This window comes from Lycorma delicatula, chromosome 1, assembly GCF_047948215.1.
Source record: "Lycorma delicatula isolate Av1 chromosome 1, ASM4794821v1, whole genome shotgun sequence".
In the NCBI taxonomy this organism is placed as follows: Eukaryota; Metazoa; Arthropoda; class Insecta; order Hemiptera; family Fulgoridae; genus Lycorma; species Lycorma delicatula.
The window spans coordinates 228,508,026-228,528,000 of NC_134455.1; the positions used below are offsets into that span (position 1 = coordinate 228,508,026).

At 29.2% G+C, this 19,975-nt stretch overlaps 1 protein-coding gene across 1 annotated transcript in view; it reads right to left on the bottom strand.

Annotated features, from left to right (window-relative positions):
* Positions 1 to 14,256, bottom strand: part of LOC142329378 (trypsin-5-like) — a 29,416-nt gene extending 15,160 nt beyond the window's left edge. The window contains exons 1-3 of the mRNA XM_075373927.1: positions 14,009 to 14,256; positions 11,920 to 11,972; positions 8,833 to 8,918 (exon numbers count right to left, since the gene is read on the bottom strand). Coding sequence (XP_075230042.1) covers positions 8,833 to 8,918; positions 11,920 to 11,972; positions 14,009 to 14,066 — 197 coding nt within the window. The 5' untranslated portion in view covers positions 14,067 to 14,256. The remainder of the gene's footprint in view (positions 1 to 8,832; positions 8,919 to 11,919; positions 11,973 to 14,008) is intronic.
* Between the last annotated feature and the right edge of the window lie 5,719 nt (positions 14,257 to 19,975).

Genomic DNA, 19,975 nt, shown 5'->3' on the forward strand with positions numbered 1-19,975 from the left:
TAAATTATACGTAACCAAAGTAAAAAATATCACATGCTCAAAGGGTTACTCAATTGAAAAAAAAAATGAATACACGCGCGCGCGCGCGCACACACACACACACACGCACACACACACACATATATATTTATATATATATATATATATATATATAAATGCAGATCTGATTATATAATAATTTGAAAAACTGACTAATGCCAGAAGAGAAAAAGCATATAGGGTTGGAAGTATTGGATTCTTGGCAGTAAGATTTTGAAACGATTTTACTTGTCACATTTCCTGTTATAAATTAATTTTTATAGTTATAGTTTCACTTCAAAACAATGGATAAAGCCAATATTCACTAAAAGAATTAATCTCAAAGAAAATCATCTCGTTTTTCTAGTTTGACATACAGTGTAGTCCGGGACGTATTCGCCAAACTTCAAGTATTGATTCAGAATACCAAAATGGGAAAAAAGTTCATAAAACATAACTCCTATTTTTCATTAGAAACTAATGAATATGATTAGGCTATGTTTTCCTTCTGGATGCCATTTTGTGATTTTCATCAACAAAGAAATATTTTTCAGGTACGGGTAACAACCTAATTTAAATAAATTTCTAAAATCTAACACCAGTGTCTTATTCTTCAAAATAAAAACTTTGAAAAAGTTACCTTCAAAAATTTAAAAATGGCGGCCAACTTATTTAAAAAAAATTTTAATATCTATGTAATTACTTTTTTGATGAAATGTTTATTTTTACAAAGTTTTTTTTTTTTTTTTTTTAACTGAATTTTTACGGGCATCGATTGCTAAGGTCATTAGCCCTCGTCACATTCTTTAAAAGAAATTATTATCTCCATCAGGATCGTCATATATGTAAGGGTGTAAAGGGCCCTTACATTTTATTTAAAAACACAAACTTCACAATAAACATTAAGACATAAAAGACAAGGACAAAAAAACACTTATGGGGTGTAAAGGGCCCCAATATTAAAATTTGAGATAGGTTCTCAAAAGACCATAAAATTAAAATTTCAGCTTATCAATACCATATCTGTCTTTCTTTCTTCTACGAGTCTCATTTATAGTTTGTTTAAGCACCCTCGGGGCGACCAGAACCGCCGTTGAGCAGTATATCAGTCGCGCCAGGGTGCCATGGCAGTTGATCCTTCTTATAAACAGGCTATAGGCTTGCACGGCGTAACCCAAAATTACAAAATTTATTAAGCATTTCATTTTGAATTTTTTTTTCTTTCGGGAACGCTTGCGCATCGTAATGCAAGCTAAATGTAGCAAATTAAATGTAACAAAAAGTATTAATAATAAATAATAATAGTAAATTAATAATAAATTAATATAAATAAATAATAATTAATAATATAATAAAATTAATAGTAAGTAATTAATATAAATTATAAAAATTATTTCTATTTAAAAGTAATTTCATTACCCTACTATAAAACTATATCCATTTAGTGTGAACAGAACAGGGTTCTGCATTCTGTTACCAAGTGGGTTTTATTTAATAAAATGTAATTATGCCTAGTAAACGAATGTAATATGTATCGAAAAACGGTAATTGAGTGGGGAGTTTGTAATATCAAAAATAAATTTGTAGTTTGCTAATAATTAAAGTAATAAATACTAGTATTTTTATTTTGAAAAAAAATACATTCAGTTCTTTCTATAATAGAACTTCACATATATTAATCCAAATGATCAGGGCTTTTTAAAATTTGGAAAGAAACAATATATACATTCATTCCCTAATGAACATATTATCTTTATAAAATTTAAAAAATATCTTTATAATATTTTAATATTTTTAAAATTATATCTATAAAATTTGTAGATAACATGTTTTAGATTCCTTTTAAAAAAAATAAATAAATACCTTTTCTGAAAAAAAAAAATATTTCTTAAAACAAATATTTTTTAACTTTAACCTAAAAAAACAATTGGAAAATGTAATAATTTTTAATTATAAACAAAAATAGATATACTTTTATTTTTATTTTTTTAAACTAATTTTATAATAAATAATTTAACAATATCTGCTTTACACCGTTCTAAAAAAAGGAAATTTGTACAAAATTCGCTCTAGTTAACGGTTGCAATAATAAAACACTATTGGATATGCAGATCGACTAATACGTCTTTCGAGATTTGTTGAGCATATAATATAATACGTATATGTCCAACGTCAGGAGATATTATTAGTTAACATATAGAAACTTTATTCTATACACCTTTACCAAATAATATTTTTAATAAGCATTTAAAACCAGTGTAACGATTTTCTAGAGAGCTCAGTACGTGTTGTAAAATAACATCCGAACAGTGTTGTTTGCAAGCCAATTGACTTTATCATTATTTGATTTTACTCATATTTTTGTAGCGGTAGTAACGGAATGAAAGTAAATAAAATATCTCACTCTAGAACGATAGAAATAACAATTCTGAGGCCAAATCATATTACGAGATTAATAAATACAAACATTTTTGACGTTTTTTGAAATCCTTAATACATATTACTACTAAAATTCATAATTTCCCATTGTTAATACTACACAAAATTGTGGAATAAATGTAATAACATCTAGACAGTGAATAATGATTTTTTTTTCTATTTATTAAGATGAAAAATTTGCAAAATAGAGAAAAACAATTATTGACTATAAATTATCTATATTATTTTTGAACTGTTATTATTAACTATTTTTTTTTTCAAGAAAATAGTGGGCGTCGACTAATATGGTCATTAGCGCTTGTCACAAACTAAAAACTCTCCCTCTCCCACGAAAGTGACTACGTCAAATGCCAGCCTTGTCAAACAGATCATCAGGAAAAACACACTTGTCACAAAACAAAAATAACCCAGATAAACATTACATGATTTATGTATAAACATTACATGAAGGGTGTATAGGGGCACTTAAAATTTGTTATCCATTTCTGAAGAAATGTCGTTAAATTATCAAAGCGGGTGCAAAGAGACCGCAACTGTTAAAGCACTTCCTTGAATAATTCTTCAACTACAAAAAATTAAAACTGGAGAAAGTAAAATTCACAGTTAAGACACAAACAGAATTAAATTGTTTTCGACGAATTATTTATGATAATGAATGAATCATATTCGCTCCAACAAACTGCATCCTCCGTGAAACTGGATCATTTTCTTTTATCTTTTCTCAATATATGATTAATCGTGAGCGAATTTCCCGGTTAAATTAATCCTAATTCTGCATTCTTAAAACGTGCACTCTTTTATTATGTGTTTCACTGTAAGATTTGTGTCACAGTTTTTACATATTGGTCACATATTGTTCTGCTGCTAGCATATAGGTCGAAGTAAGTCTGGTGTGACCGATTCGAAGTCATGTAAGGGCTACTTGTTCTCGAAGAGTTAAACTGTTTTTTGTGTTACTAAGAAGTGGGGTATTGTTAATGCAATTAAGACTCGTAGTGAGCGCACCCCACCTCCTTATCCATTCCTTTCTTATGGCCTGTTTACTGCAGTTTTAAAGATCATCTAGTCAAACTAATGAATGGAACGATGACTTTTTTCCTTTTTGCCGCTTGTTTGGCTGCTTTATTACCGGGAATACCGACGTGGCCAGGTGTCCATATCAAGATGCATTGTTTGCAGTTATCTTTAAGATTTTTAAATGCTACCAATATGTCCTGAACAAATGCATCATGTGTGAAGCCATTCCTTAAAGCAGTGATTGCACCTAAGGAATCGGAGCAGAGAAGCACTCTCTCTTCGTTGTAATGCGATATGTAACGAAGAGCTTGCTAAATTGCATATAACTTTACTGTGTAAACACTGGCTATTGCAGATAAGCCCCCAAAGTGGGATTTGTCATGTCCACTAATTAGCTTCCGACGCCATTCTCTGTCTGCGACCCACCAGTGAATACATGGGTGCAATTTTTAAATTCTGCAATCAATCATCAAAAAGGAATTGAAATACAAACGTTAGGTAATCCCTGTTCTATCTTCTTCAATTCTATTTGGCCCTCCACCGTAGACATCAACCACGGCGGGGCCTCTCTTCTGGAAACCAGAAGAACTTCTGGCATTTAATACAATAGCTTTCACAGATCTATTTCCTTTTTCCAACTGGTCTAGAAAAAGGGTGTCTATTCCAATACTGTTCAGCCAAACTGTGTTTATAAAAGGAAACAAAATTGATATGCCTTGGGGAAGCCAAGACATAAGCTGCATATCTTAGCAGGATTGTTTCCCTTTTGTAGACAATATTCTGTCCATCGGACTGGTACGAAAAGCTCCTGTAGCAAGCCTGATTCCTTTATTATAGATCACGTCGAGTTTCTTAAGATGAAACTTTTTGGCGGAGCCATACGCTACTGATCCGTATTCTGTTCTAGATTGGACCAATGTTTTGTAAAGTCTCAATAATACATTTTTATCAGAGCCCCAATTCAAATTTGACAGACACTTGATGACATTTAGGGCTTTCTGACACTTAATTACTAGCTGTGTTATATGCGCCCTCCATGAAAGATATCTGTCCAAAGTGAGACCTCGTTGTAAACATTATTGTTTTTTTCTTGTAAGAATAAAATAATTTCATGACGTAAAGAAAAGACCGATTCACACATTTTTCTCTGCTTAGCCATTGTACCGAAATATGTCAAAGTATATCACCATAATTACAGAAAATTTCTTCCAACAAATTTTAAAATTTCCTGTGGTTTAATTCTTTGGCTCGAATATAATTTACTACGTTGATGACAATTTTCTTCAAGACATCTACTCCTTTAATAAGTAATATGTGTTGCCGAATTTTCTTGGTGAATTAAACAGTAAAGCGATTAAAGATTTGTTAATTTTTTTTAATAGAAAAACAACATCATTTTCAGGACAACTACTGAAAAGTATGCATCAGTGCATACTGAAAACAATTTTTTATTTCAATATTATTTTTCTTCAGAAATATACTAATATTTTTTAGAACATCACTACCTCTGGTTTGATTATCTTTCGGATAAAATTTTTAAGAATCTTCCTGAATTAAATTTTGTTGAGTATAATATCTGATAAAGATGGATCGTGTGATTCTGAGATGTCTGTGCTTGATTCAATAGCCAAGCTAAAATGTTTACAATTTTTCAAATTTCCTATGATTTGATCAGAAATATGTTTTGCGATTTGTTCAATTCGTCTAGTCTAACGCAGGTAGAATCTGAGAGTTAATTTCTAATATTATTCCTAATTTATATGAAATAATATGCTGGAAGCATTTATAAAACTTTCCTTCACAATCTCTGCGTCTGTTGTAAATTGTTTCATATTTTTGTCAAAAATATAACAAATTTCACACGACTCTCATATCACTACTTGTGAGATCACCATTGACGATAAGCTTTGTTGTCTTTGCAAAATTTTTGAAGAAAGTTAATTTTTCCCGCCTCATTTCATACCCGCGAGTAAAAGTGTCATTTAACGATTTTTATTTCGTATTATAATAACGATAAATATTATGCTTTTTTAAAATGATAGTTTCCCGACAACTCAAACACGTTGCTGTTACTTTTTTATTTATATACAAAATATTCCTAATCAGATTTGCCTTTATATCCTCTATTTTCCTCAGAAACCGTTAGTTTGTTTTTTTTAAGTCACTGTGGATTGTTAAATTAAAGTTCTATTTTTAACATAACACTTGTCAAAGAAATGTTTAATATATTCTTTCTGAAATAATAATAAATAAATATTAATAACATAAAACAAAAACAAAAACTTGTTGCACACTGAAATAGGTATATTTTCAGGAAATAAATAAATTTTTAAAGTACAAATACTGCACTTTTTATTGTTACTAGAAAACTGGCGAAGAAAGTTTCTTCCCTCCAGTTCTGTACAAGCAGCCAAGTGACTTCCTTTCTGTTTACCCATCAACAACAGACGGCTATCGCTAATTTAAGATTTTTACAAACTTAATTCATAACTTTGCGATTGGGCCGCATAGAATAGCTTGATGGGCCGCATGTTACCGCACGCCTTTATGTTGTTTATCCTCAAGTATTGGGGAAGAAGCCATACTGCCGCCCTAGTACACCCTTGTCACCGCTAGGAGCGCTAGTGTCAAAGCCTCCATCTTGGAATTTTCCTTTTCTCCCTGTAGGAATTTTCATTTTCCCTCGTCCTGTTGGACCGGACCGGGAGATTTGAAATCACACAAACTTGCCAACCTAATTATTTTTTTCGCTTTAAATATTAATTTTTTACTTCAATATTTCAAAGGTTGGTAGCACACCAGCTGTTGTATTCATCTGCTATGACGTTTGTCATCACAGATGAGTGGTAGAATTAAATAAATAATATTTAAAGCGAAAAAAGTAACTAGTCTGGCTAGACTACATATTGTTGTATGTAAGAGAGTTATTTACATAATACAATGAAGTTCGCATTTGTGTCAACATATACGAGTCTGACTCTTCGGAGAACGAATCGTATTGCTTTCAGCTACATTTACCAAGAAGACATACAAACAGATTTACCGAAGACGAAATTAAAGTTGTAAGACATCATCCGATGAAGCTAACTTATTACAGTATGAAAGACGATGGTATCGCTGAAGATTTAAAATTAAGTTTGTTAAAGATGTGTGCTGGCGTTTTTTTAGAATTACTTGTACGGAAATGATCAAGATTGTTCATAACTGATAACAGACAGTGAAATAGGGTGTGTGCAGATGTTTCTTAGAATTACTTGATAAACTTGTTCAAGGTCGTTCATAACTGACAGCATTTAGTTAAAAAGCCTTAAAATACGTTGTAAATTATATCATTACGAGTGGACTTTGAAGTGTTAACATTGTTGTCGTCGTCGTGTGTGTATTATGGAGCTAACTAAGCGAGTAGATGTTATGGTTGGTAAACGACATTTATTACGAAGTTGTTTATCACAAATTAAAATACAGTTATGTATACATTGTTGATCTTAGTAGTCGTTTATCTGATAAAGACGGAGATCATGTAATTATAAAGATGATCTTCCATCCGATAAATAATGAAAAATTAATCCGAACAAAAATAAAGAGAGACTGGTATTCTGATAAAAAAGTATGCTAAGATCGATAAATATTTTGTGCGAGAATGTATGTTTTCTTAATCACCGTTAGTCCATCATAACTTATAAAAACAATAGGTTGTGTTCGATAATCTTCGTCTATCTTCGGAATACTAGTTGAATGCACCGAACCCTGCTTTACAAGCAATCTACTCCATAGTTTTATCATTGTATAAAACAACATAAAATAGTATAAAACGAACCTGTAACCAACCGAAAACAACGTGAAATAAACATAAAACAACAAAACTTTTTCTACGTCAAAAGACTAAAACATATTACAACAAAGTGAGCGATAATTATTCTGATATTGAAAGCAATCTGGTTCAAAAAAATCTGGGGGATGTGAAGATAGCAAACTACTCACGTAAAAGGATATCTTAGTCTTGCCAATTTCAAGTCAAAGGTAATGGAATTTCAAGAAAAAAGACCCAGTAAACACTCAAAACAGCAAGATAATGTAGAAGACAGCATCCCTATCCGAATACTGAAGCTACCGTAGAAGTTACTAGTTCCTTTAATCTTAATCTGCTGACACTATGAGAAATTTGATCTTGAACTTAGAACTAAAAGTATTTTTTTTATTACTTTTTTAAAAAATTTACTGCTTTATTATTATTTTAAAAAATAACTGGATGGTTACTTTTTTAGGATATATAAATGTATAAATATGGTACTGGTGCCTAAATCCATTTTTTGGGACGCTTTCATTAGTCCAATCTAAAATAAATGGCATCAAATTAAAAAATTACCACATTTGTAACAGTTTGATGCTGTTCTTTCTTCTAACACAAAATAAATTGGATCATAGATTATGTTTAATTATTTGCATCCTCAAATCTGAATCCTGGATCAAATCTGTGACCAAGTTATATGACAAAATTAATCCTTTATTGCTTTTTTTAATCCATATAACATGAACTGCAAAAAAATTATATTATATTTTGTGGAAGTTTTTGTATTATGGCATGTTAATAACCACTCTAATATCTCGTAAAAACTACCCATAGAGTAACAATGACATTTTCCTAAAAAATAATCACTTTTTTGATGTTATATATACTTCATATTGTTGCTGCTGAGAACGATAAAATCCTTCCTGTCGGTATATTTTTAAGGCATCATTAGTTAATAATTGATGATATATTTTATCATTTTGATAACTTCAACTTTTTTTATCAGCGGTAGTGAATTTAAGGAGAATATATAATGTACTATGAATAAGCAAAAAAGGACTAAGCCAATAGGAAAAAAGAAAAATGAAACAAACAGATCCAGCAAAAATATAAATCAATTTCTAGATGAAGAATTGTAAAAATCCATATACGTTAAATTCATTTCAAGCTACATCAGTCTAACCTAAATTGAATACAGTGGTTTTCTTCTTGCAAACAATTAAACAGAAATTGAATGTAGAAAACTGAGATTAGCTACCGGTATTAAATAAAGAGAAATATATTTTGCCAGATGTTCGGCGTTATGTATTCCTGCAACTACTGTGTTTAAGAATTAATTTTTCTTTTATATCCACCTTAAACAAAAAAAAATTGACTGTCTTCGTTATTTTGTAAACATGTGAATAATTTTTATTATAATTTTATTTCAATACGAGTATTTGAGTGATTTTTTTTTTAATATTCCAAAATAACAAAATTTCAAATGTTAATAATATCATTTTGGGTAAAATGTAAAATTATGCTTTTTCTCATTAAAACAAATCTGTAGTAGCTAGAGTCTTACTTACTGTATGCATGACTTCGCCGTCAAAATCCAGTTATCACCAATAATAGCACCTCCACAGACAGGTTTTCTGTCAATTTCAACTATAACCTGGATATAAAATAGCAACAACAAAATTTCTTAATTTATTATTTGAATAAATTCTCTGAATCTAATCGGCTATGTATATTTAATATCTTTAACACATCTTTTTCTCTTTCATTAATTTATCTAATAAACCTAATCTTCAACTGGTTTATGAAAAAATCTGATGTCAATATTAACAAAATTCTTTAAACAAGCGTAGATATCCAAAATAAAATCAAATCAATCAGTTTTAGGGAGAATCTAATATAACGTTATTGTAAAGGAAATAAATGTCTTTCGGTGATTATACTGATCTTATTATAAAATAAATACAATAAGTATTACGGTTAGCAATGTTAAATTTTAAAGATTTATTTAATTCATCATAACTAATATTTGAATTAAAAATTATAGAATAAAAGAGAAAAAAATTAAGTACACTAAAAAATGACAACAATACAGCAGTTTTTTTCTCATAATCTTGTAAATTTTTATATTTTAACTTCTCTAAATGATAAATTTAGAGATTTCTTTATTTATTTAAATGATAAATTATTAAATAATAATTTATCATTGCTACCTTATTTATAGGTATTTACTGATTGGTATTCCATTTTAAAAACAAACAAACTAGAATGATTCGTTACACCCTTAAATAAAGAGATTTAGTAAAAATTCAACCCGTGTTTTTATATGGATTATTCTATATCAAGATTAGATTCTCAAAAGACAACCTTTTTTTTAAATTTATGAAATGTTTATATTTTAAATCGAGCAAAACCTACCCCTATCAGGAAGGTAGAGGTTGAAAATTTTTCTCGTCAAGCCTGATATAGATTAAAATAATACTTATTGATAGTCTCCTGATAATACTTCAGTAAAATAAAATATATTTAATTTAGAGATTAAAGAATAATACGATAAAGTAACAAATAAAACTCAGGATTTTGAAAGTTTTGTAGAAGTTTTTGATTTATTTTTAAAAATCTAAGAAAATCCTCCTACAATACATGTTAGACTTGTAGGACCTCAAGATATTAAGAAGTATAAAAATGTAGGATATATTATCGACAGTTTAATACTGTCTCGTACATCACGTATTCAAACAGTTTTTATTGATCTAGCAACAACAAATTGATATCTAATTATATTCAATTTTTGGCTGAGTCTGTTGACACATTAAAGATCATACAATGAATACCAATATCCGTCACGCACCGGTTTATTTTTATGATTATATATATTATATGTATGCATGTATTACTTGATAAAAAACAAGAACTTTTTAATGAGTTTAGATGCGGTAAATATTTTTAAAAAGTGATCATAAAATTTACCAGATACGGCTTGTTACTCGGTAACGAATTCATTAGTCCATTATTAAAATATTCGTCTTGTATTTTTTCTGAATGAATGAAATAATAACTTGTAATGATTTACGGGTGTGATGATTAAACACAGTCATTGTAAAAAGTATGTGATTAAACTATACTTCCCAACAAAGCTGTCGGAAGGCTGAAAACGGTTTGGTGGAAAACCGATAGTTGGAATTGAATTAAATATAAATTTTCTTTATTCAGGCGAATTTTTAAATGAAGTTAATTTTGTATTAAATAGCAAATATTAAATAGCAAAAATAAATATTAAATATTAAATATTAAATACAAAATAAATTTTGTATTTATATGAACAATATTGTTGCTGACGCAAAGTAATAATACTCAGTAGATTATATGCGGCATCCAGAAAAATGAACTTTTAGACAGGAATCGTTGATATTATAGCACCTTTTATCTTACATAGAAATTGTTTTTGCGTTACTTTTCATGACATATGTCTTTAAAATTCTACCAGCCATCCATGGATTTGTTGGACATTATCAAAATTTCCCGTCAGTATACTTGCAATTCAGCTGATTAAAAATATGGTGAAAACAGTTTTTCGGTAATTACTTTTTACCGACTTCTTAGAAAAACGTACGGCTACCTTCGGTCTTACGGTGGTATTAGGGTTGAAATGAAATTTTCTTTACGTTTTGAGGTATGTGAAGTACGAAAATCTCATTAATTTAAAATGTAATTTCCTTATATTTATATATAAGCCTATGTAAAGAATTTGTGGCACGAAAATTTCAAAATAACTGAATCAATTTCATGAAAATTTAGATATCGATAGAAGTGTACCTGAAGTTGTGCCTGTGAAAATTTGATGAAGATTGTTTGAGTCGTTTCTTTAGTAAGTTTAATTTAATGACGACAACATAACTTCAGTTTGAGGTTATGTTGATTTTTTTTTGTTACTTCTATAAGAGCTTATGCAGTGAGTCACAGTGGTGAGTGAGTTTAAACTTCATGCTTGTGCGTAGGGTCTACTCGTTAATTAAACGTATGTTGTACGTTGTAATCTGAAAATCAGTGCGTTTTTTAACATTTGTATAATATTAAGTTATAGCAGATATTATGATATTAATTATTTGAAGCAAAATAATAAAATTGTTAATTTTATGACTCAATAGAGTTTTTTAAACGTTTTTATTTGATTTACTTGTATTTAAACGCTTTTCATTTAAACGTGTAATAAGATACATTTTTGAAGCTCATTTTTCTACAATAATCGACAAAGCACTCTATCTCAAGTGATATCCGTTTAAAACTTTTGTTTTACTGGATGTAATCATAAAAAAAAATTATTCAATAGAAATAGATCTCAAGAAGTACCAGGTACTGTTTGGCATAAAATTTATAATTTAAAATTTTCCGACCTATAAAGCACAAAAAATGTTCTACTTCGTTTAAATCACTCGATATTTAATTATTCCAACATTCAATAATCGGCCAGTAAAATCTTACAGCTTACCATATCTCGATAACCAGAGCCTATAAAATTTAGATCTAAAATGTAAGGCTACAACCATAAATCACGGGTATGTACAACTTCATGCTCTATGTTAAATTACACCGTTTAAAACCAACAATATGATCCAACAATTATTATTTTATAATTATTATTTTAAAAAATAACTTACCTGAGAAGGGAAGTTTTCAATGCCTGCGGTATATTTTTCCACTTCATTATGTCCTACAAAAAATTAGATTAGTTCAATTAATACATGTGTATTCAAAAGTTAAATTTTTTTTATTATGTAGTAATATAACCCATATAACGAGGAAAGAGGCAGATCACGACTTCTAAAAATTTCTGTAAGTCTGAAAACTGCCAAAGAGCTATTATGTAGCGTCAAAACCGGTATAGAAGTTTAATTTGCCTGTTGCCTCAATTACGTTCAACGAAAGTCAGAATCAGAAGTAAAACTTTATGTGCATATTTTAAGAGCCGGATGCTTAATTTCTAAACTAATTCAGACATAACGACTTGAGATGCTAAGCTAATAATTATTTAAAACCTAGATCAGCAACGTTGGGGTTTTACTTGGTAAATACCTGTAGTCAAGAAATAGGATTAATAAATGAAATTTAGCCTGTGAATAATGATTTAATTTTAACAGCAATAACTTTTCTTAAAGCCCGATTTTTTTGCTTTTTATAAGTGTTTTGAGATTTATCATCATGAAAAACCAAAATTGTAGAAATGTAAAATTAGATGATGTATCATGGTTTATCGTTTTATTAGCTAAACAATCGTCGAAATATTTACTACACTACACTATTTACTACTATATTTACTATATATTACTGTAGGAAATATTTACTATTTCCTACACTATATATTATTATTATATTTGTTTTATAGTGTAGTATTTCCTACACTATTTTATTATATCGTGTATTACATTGAGATTTTAATTGTAACTGTAGTATTATAACTAGGCAAATACAAAATGTTTTCAGCTACTGCGCACACAAAATTTGCATTACTGATTTATAATTTGAACTTTCATCATAAAAGCTAAAATATATATATATATATATATATATATATATATATAAATCTCGTGAAATCTCCATTATCGTGAATATTTACTTATTCACATCCCCCAACAGAAAAAATTTATTTGTACAGAAATTTTCTCAGGGTTTCAGATTATCTAATAATTAATAACATATTGTTTCTGAGATTTAAACAAGCGACAAGATAAGTTAAAGATCAGAATAAAAGCATTTGGTACGTATTCATATACATTGTACTAAGTAAGTTAAGGATAGAATATTTTCATGTTGTTTTCATTATATATTTTTATGCCCATTGTTTTCCAATTTTTTCTAAAGACAAAGATTTTTAAGGGTTTTTTTACGCCAGTCTAATATGAAATCATTAATGACATTGAAACTGAACTATCATATATCCACTTATTTATAATTCCTTTGCTTTGTATTCATACTGGAAGGCGGCATATTAACTCGTCTATGACCGTTGACCCTATTTAAGAAATAACAACATAAGACAAATTATATTTTTTCTATCAACAGATATTAAAATATTAATGACAGTACTAAAAAACACTCTGTTATTAGTAAAGAAAATAAAACTGTCAGTAGTTAAAAATAATTTTAACTGCGTAATGTAATTTTATGTATTACGTAAAAGTTTTAGAATATTTAGAATATTTTTCCTTTTTCTTTTTTTTTTACTATACAAGTTGAATTAATTAAAAATAAAATAACCTGTAAAATATACTACGATATAAAGAAAACAAATAATAACTTATGCACGAAATAGCACGTAAAATGAGTCACTTATTAAAATATATATATATATATTCTCTTAATATTACTATTAAAATAAATTTGGAAATATGATTTATTGCAAATTTCTATAGTCTACCAAAATATCTTTTCCGTAAAAGATACACAAAAAGAAGAAAAGAAGTACCACACATTTTTTTGTATCAGTTTTTAATCCTGTACATAAATTAAATAAACTTACTTCGTATTATTAAGTGTTTTTTTAAAAGTTTCCATATATTTTTTTATGTATATTTTAAAAGCTTATTTTAATAAAAACAATTGTTTTCATAAAGCACTTTATTTTTTAAATATTCAGACAGGATAAAAAAACAGTTTAGTTATAAATTTTGATTTGAAATTTACTTTATGTATTACAAAATTACTAATTTCTATCTAATTTTATTAAAAATAAAAGACGAAACTTCATACCTGCTGTTAAAGTGTAGCAAAGATAAGAGAAAATAAAAAATATTTTTACAAAATCCATTTCTAAATAGGATTTTTAATAAATATACGCTTTGTTTTCCTTTGTATACCTCTTTCTGTATTGCCAGAGAAGTTTTATCTATCGTTCTGCATATCTTATCGTTATTGGTGACACTGTTTAATTAATGTCAGACCTTCACTTCTGCAAGAGAAACATATCCCACACCTACAATTACGTTGTGATAACTCGTATCATAATTAAACAACTTTATGAACTTGACTGATACTCGCGCACTCACACATTCACTCACTCTTTATTTAGCACGAACCTAATTTTACCTAACTGCTTGCTTCCCTCTTAAATATAATTTCCTCGATGCAAAAAAATAAAGTTTTTGCTTTCAGATCGTTTTCTGTGTTAAATATAAGCCCAGTCACAATAAACCATACTCATTAAACCCTATAAAAATTAAAAACCGTAAAAAGAATAACAACTATGAATAATAACGATATTATATAAGTATATTTACTTTTTTTAACAAAGCCGAAATATCTACTCTTAAGCAAATAATTGAATAAATAGTTTATTTTCCCTAAGTGAGGATACACTTAGAAAAATATCAAGAAAATTTTAAGGCATTTTACACCTAGTTTTACCTAGTATTACCTCTCCTACATACTGTTGTCGATTAATATCGCACAGATATTTTAGTTATTATTTATATTTTGGTACCTTATACTGTAGAGAGTGTTTATAAAAACCGTTTCAAGAATTCAGAAGATGGTCCCCCGAATCGAAATAAAGAAAACATTTTAATCAACCGGAAACGCTTAGTTTACCGGCTATCCGCCATTTTGTATTTTTAACATAAAAATATATTACCTGGAATAGTAAATCGTATCGAACTGAAATTTCGTATACTGCTAGGGTACCTAGAGCTTTATTTATATAAAAATAATGCCTCTCAATTCATTTCAAAATGGCGGCCACGTAAACTTTTTAATTGTTGATAAGTTTGCAACTGCTGGTTTTTTAAATGTTGTTATCACAAGAAATGTTAAGCGTTTTATGAAAAAAAAAATGACACCGTATTTATTCAAATCCTTCCATAAATAACAATGTTATAGCAAAAATTCTTCAAGTGAGTCACTCTAGATTAAGAAATCAGTATTCATTTTTCCCCAAATAAAATTAAGTAACTCGACACAACCTCAATTGGAATCCCAACACCAACAACACGCACAAGTATACAATTAAAACCCCTCATATCATTTCAGATAACCGTCACCAATATCAATCTGCTGTAAAAGTATGGGCCGGTATTCTGAGTGACTCCTTATTTGTCTGTTTATGACCTGAAACGCTCAATGGTGAATGATATTTACATTTCTTGACGGCTGATCTTCCACTTTTACTCGAAGATTGTTACTAAATACACGTTACAAAATGTGGCTCATGCTGGATGAGGATCCGGTTTATTACATATTACAAGTTTGATATCACCAAAACGAAGTATATCAAACAGATAAATTGGTAGAGGAGACCCACTGAATGGCCTGCAAGTTTTTTCGATCTAAGTCCTCTTAATTTTTTCTTAAAGGGCCATTTAAAGACACTTGCATAAGACACTCCCGTGGACACCATAAAAGAATTACGCACAAGAATTCTAAATGGGATTAAGAGGATTCGTCAGACACCTGACATCATTGAAAGAGTCCGTGTTTGTAACGGAATCACGCGAGAACCAACCGACAGATTGCTTTCAAATTTGCAGAGTATATTCGTGTTATCCCAGGTAAGGTTAAAGCCGTAAATCGAGACCCTATTTGTCTTGCAGGTGAAGTTATGAATTAAAGATATTCATTAAAGAAAAAAAAGATTAATCCTGGTATGTTTTTGATACAATGGCGCATGCTAGAAATGTAAGGTAGTTTTTCATCGTCAAAGTGTGTGTACTTTAGTTACCTACTGCTATTCTGTCGATTGTAATTTAGCTTCTATTTCATGGTTTCTGTAAAGGCTGTATACTTTAATTGTTATTTATCAATATTATTTTCACAACCATGAGGGTAACGAACACTACAGGGATCCACAGAGAGGGGCCCCTTGACAAGACGATAATGACGAGCTCTGCTAGATCAGCTAGGTTTAAGCCCCTTGGTCCCATGTGTCAGCTTCACAGAACCACTGGATCGCTCCATTTTTTCCTGGGCTCCACCTGGACCGGAATCCAGCAATAGAAGACTAAAACTAAGAAGAGTCCAGCCAAAAGAAGACGACAAAAAAATATTCTCTTCATTCATTTTATGTAATTTTATTTTGCCTTAAATAAATCTAAATGTCGAAATCTATTAACATATGTAGTGCTTTTGAGGTGGTCTTAAACCTGATCTCTTGAGGGCTGTCATTCATACATAAACACGTTGATGGATGCATATCACACTACATTTTAAATTCTACTGCCCCCACAATTTATTCTTATAAACTTATCACTTATCTTAAAAATTTAAAGAGTATACTGTACAGTGTAAGGAGGAAGTTGTATTAAACTATGTGTGTGGCCTTCAAATTAGTGAATTATATGCTTTATCCATTTAACAAATAAAATTTCTCTAAACGATTTTGCATACAACTCAACAATTAATCGACTTTAACTCCTCGGTGTGCGATATGCCTAAACGGAAATCAAAAACTTAACTATTATCAAAAAATAGATTTAGGCATGGGGAAATTACGTTGATTAAAACAAAATTTAAATCTTCTTTGCTAACAAAAGAACTTATAAAGTAGTAAACAACGACCATTGAAACGTAATGAAAGGTTCTCCAATTTCAAATTCTGAGATGGCGACACTAATTTTTACTTTATTAACGTCTTTTACATTTCTGCATCAAAGAACGAAAAAGTAAAAATTAATCTGAAAACTTTCTCACATGAAAACAAGTTATACAGTTAAATGATACAAAACTAAGGCAAGTAGACTCACATGCTTTACTCAGTTGAAAAAAAAAAAATAAACACACACACACACACACACACACACACACACACACACATACATATAAATTCAGATATGAATACATAAACATTTTTGAGATTAAATGATGTCAAAAGAGAAGAAATCATACAGGAACGAAAGTTTCGTCCTCTTGTCAATAAGATTTTGAACCGACTTTACTTGTCACACTCCCTTTTGTTGATTAATTTTTACAGTTTTAGTTTCACTTCAGAACAATGGATAAAATCAATATACACTAAAATAAAATTCATCTCAAAGAAAATAATCTTATTTTGCTAGTTTGATACATAGTATAATAGTGAACGGATGCTTTCAAATCACATGCTTTCATTCAAGTCATAATAAATCTAGTAGAAAAGAGTACTTGGAATATTTTTCTTTAACTCAGATGATGAAAACTAATTTATTGTTTATTCAACGTTATCTTAATAATATATTACTCGTTAAAATCAACAATTAACTTCTTATTTGGATTGCAATTCTTCAAAAACTATTACTTTAAGAAGACGTTTCCTTCCTTTTTTTATAAACGTAGATAAAATATAACAACATCTAAAACAAGTCTAAGTCTAAAAGAAGTAACCCTAGAAGTCTTTTAGACTTCTAGGTTTACCATGATTAAATTGAAAAGTTATTGTTTTATTAAATATCGGGAAACATAATTCCAAACGGGAAGTAGAATGGGATTCAATTTCTTCTTCAATGGCGTTGCAGACAGCACTATTATTAAGCTCAACGCAAGAAAATTATGAGTGAAAATTATAGTTAATATAGTGTTGAAAAAATTAAATGCGTTTATAAATGTCACACTACTTTTACATCTAGAGTCGCTGTCTTTTAGGTTTTATGAATGAAATTTTTACGTTTGATATTTGTATCCATGTTCATTTTCTTTCATTTTTTTAAAGAAACAATATATATTCCTTTCTTTATGAAAAATGTTACTACTTTAAAAGTTATAGATTTCTTTTTTTTATAGTTCCTTAAGACAATCAAAATATTTTTTTTTCCTGATACCAACCGATTTTTGTAGTAACTGTAAGAATACTTCATTGAAAATCAAACCGATTAGGTTTTAATCTAATGCATAAGATGTATTTGACTATGACAGTTCCAAGTGAATTAATTTTTATTTCATCAATACTTTAATCTTAACATCATCAAACCCGTATAAAACATGAATTTTTACAGTTTCTGACATCCAAATATGTTTTTCTCAAATTGAAGTAAAATTATTAAAATATAAAAATTACTGTAAATTCAATCATTCCGCACTAATACTAAAATTTAATTTTAGAATATTATAAATTTTTATAACAACCACTTGCAACTCCTGTATAAGCAGTGAGAGAGTTAATAGAGTTATCAGATATGTTCTGGTTTAAGAAACTTGACCTCAAATAACTCTGAACAGCAGAGAAGAATGAGTTGGAGCGGAAATGATAAGAGTAGAGTGGAGGGGTATTTTATGGAAGTTTCTTTGGAGTGAACTTAATTTTCCTGTTACAGGAAGTCTGTAAAAGTGTATTATTAAATTACTTCTAGGATAACGCTTGGGCAGAAGCTAGAACAAAACTTAAAAGCCTGGATTTGGTCACAGAGGGATTACTTTAAAATTCATCTTCTCAGTTAACCGATGCGAGATCTTTTTTTACTTAACTCACTAAAACAGTGTAATAAAAAAACCAACCGATATTTCCACTTTAAAATTTAGAACTATTTACTTATTAAAAGATCTTTCCTTTTGCTTTTGTAAAAATGAGAAATTAATATAATATAATTAATGTAACGAAAAGTAATTTTTTTCTCTTGAATTTTAAGTTTTGATTTAATTTAAGAGGCAATTACACCACAGTTTTAATAAAAAACTTTAAGTTTTACAAATAAACTTTACTTCTAAACTAAAAATTTAATAAAATTGTAATTAATGAGATGAATTCTGAGAAAAAAATGTAAACAAATTTTTAAAAACTAGCAGCAATTTTTTTTTAAAAATTTATCTATATTCTAATTTTCCTTATTTTATAAGATAAATCAAATTCATTCAATTCTTTTTACTCCAGTTATTACATCATTATTGCAACCAATCTTAAAGATTACTATCAATTGTAAAATTTAAAGATTGCTACCAATATTAAATTTTACAGAAATATATTTTAAATAAAAATTTCGCATTAAAAAATGTATTTTTTTCTTTTCATAATTTTCAAATAGGTATGAGTAGCCTATTTTTCTTAATTATGCTTACTTATCAAGTTTTAATGAAGAAATCAGTATTAAAGAAATATCGCAATGATATAGCATTAGTATTTACATGAACAAAGAAGTGCATGATCTCAATTTGAGTTTAATTTTTTTTATTTTACTCATAATGTACGGATTATTAAGTAATAAAATAATTTTGAAATTTAAAAAAAATGAATTTAGCTAATTCTTCTATGGGTGGAATTGGCTAAATATTTCTAAGAGTGGATTCAAGCGAAGCTTCTTAACGCAGGCTTCGGGAAGGAAAGTGAATTAAGAAAAAATAAACGTCACGAAAAAACGTCATGCACTAGCTGATTCCCCAGTATGTCTACCGCATACTATATGTATATATAACAAACGTGTTCGGTAAGCGTGCTTTTACACAGCTTATGCGTATACGGCGTTCACTCACTCTCACTCTCTTAATCTCTCTCTCTCGCGCGCACACAGCTTATGCATATACGTTCTTTCTCACTGTCTCTCTCACCCTGTAACTCTGGTCTTCTTAAGTGCGTCCAAAGTTCCTGTGTTTATGTCTATTCTCAGTAATTTTTTTGGCTGCTGGTCGTGTGTGTGTACCCTCCAGCATTTTCAAGGCTTCGCTGATTATCAGAGTGTGGACACAGTTAGCGCTTGGCTATTTTGGGCTTGTCATTTCTTACTTCTACGGAAGTAAAAGGGTTACGTTTATACGACGCGTACC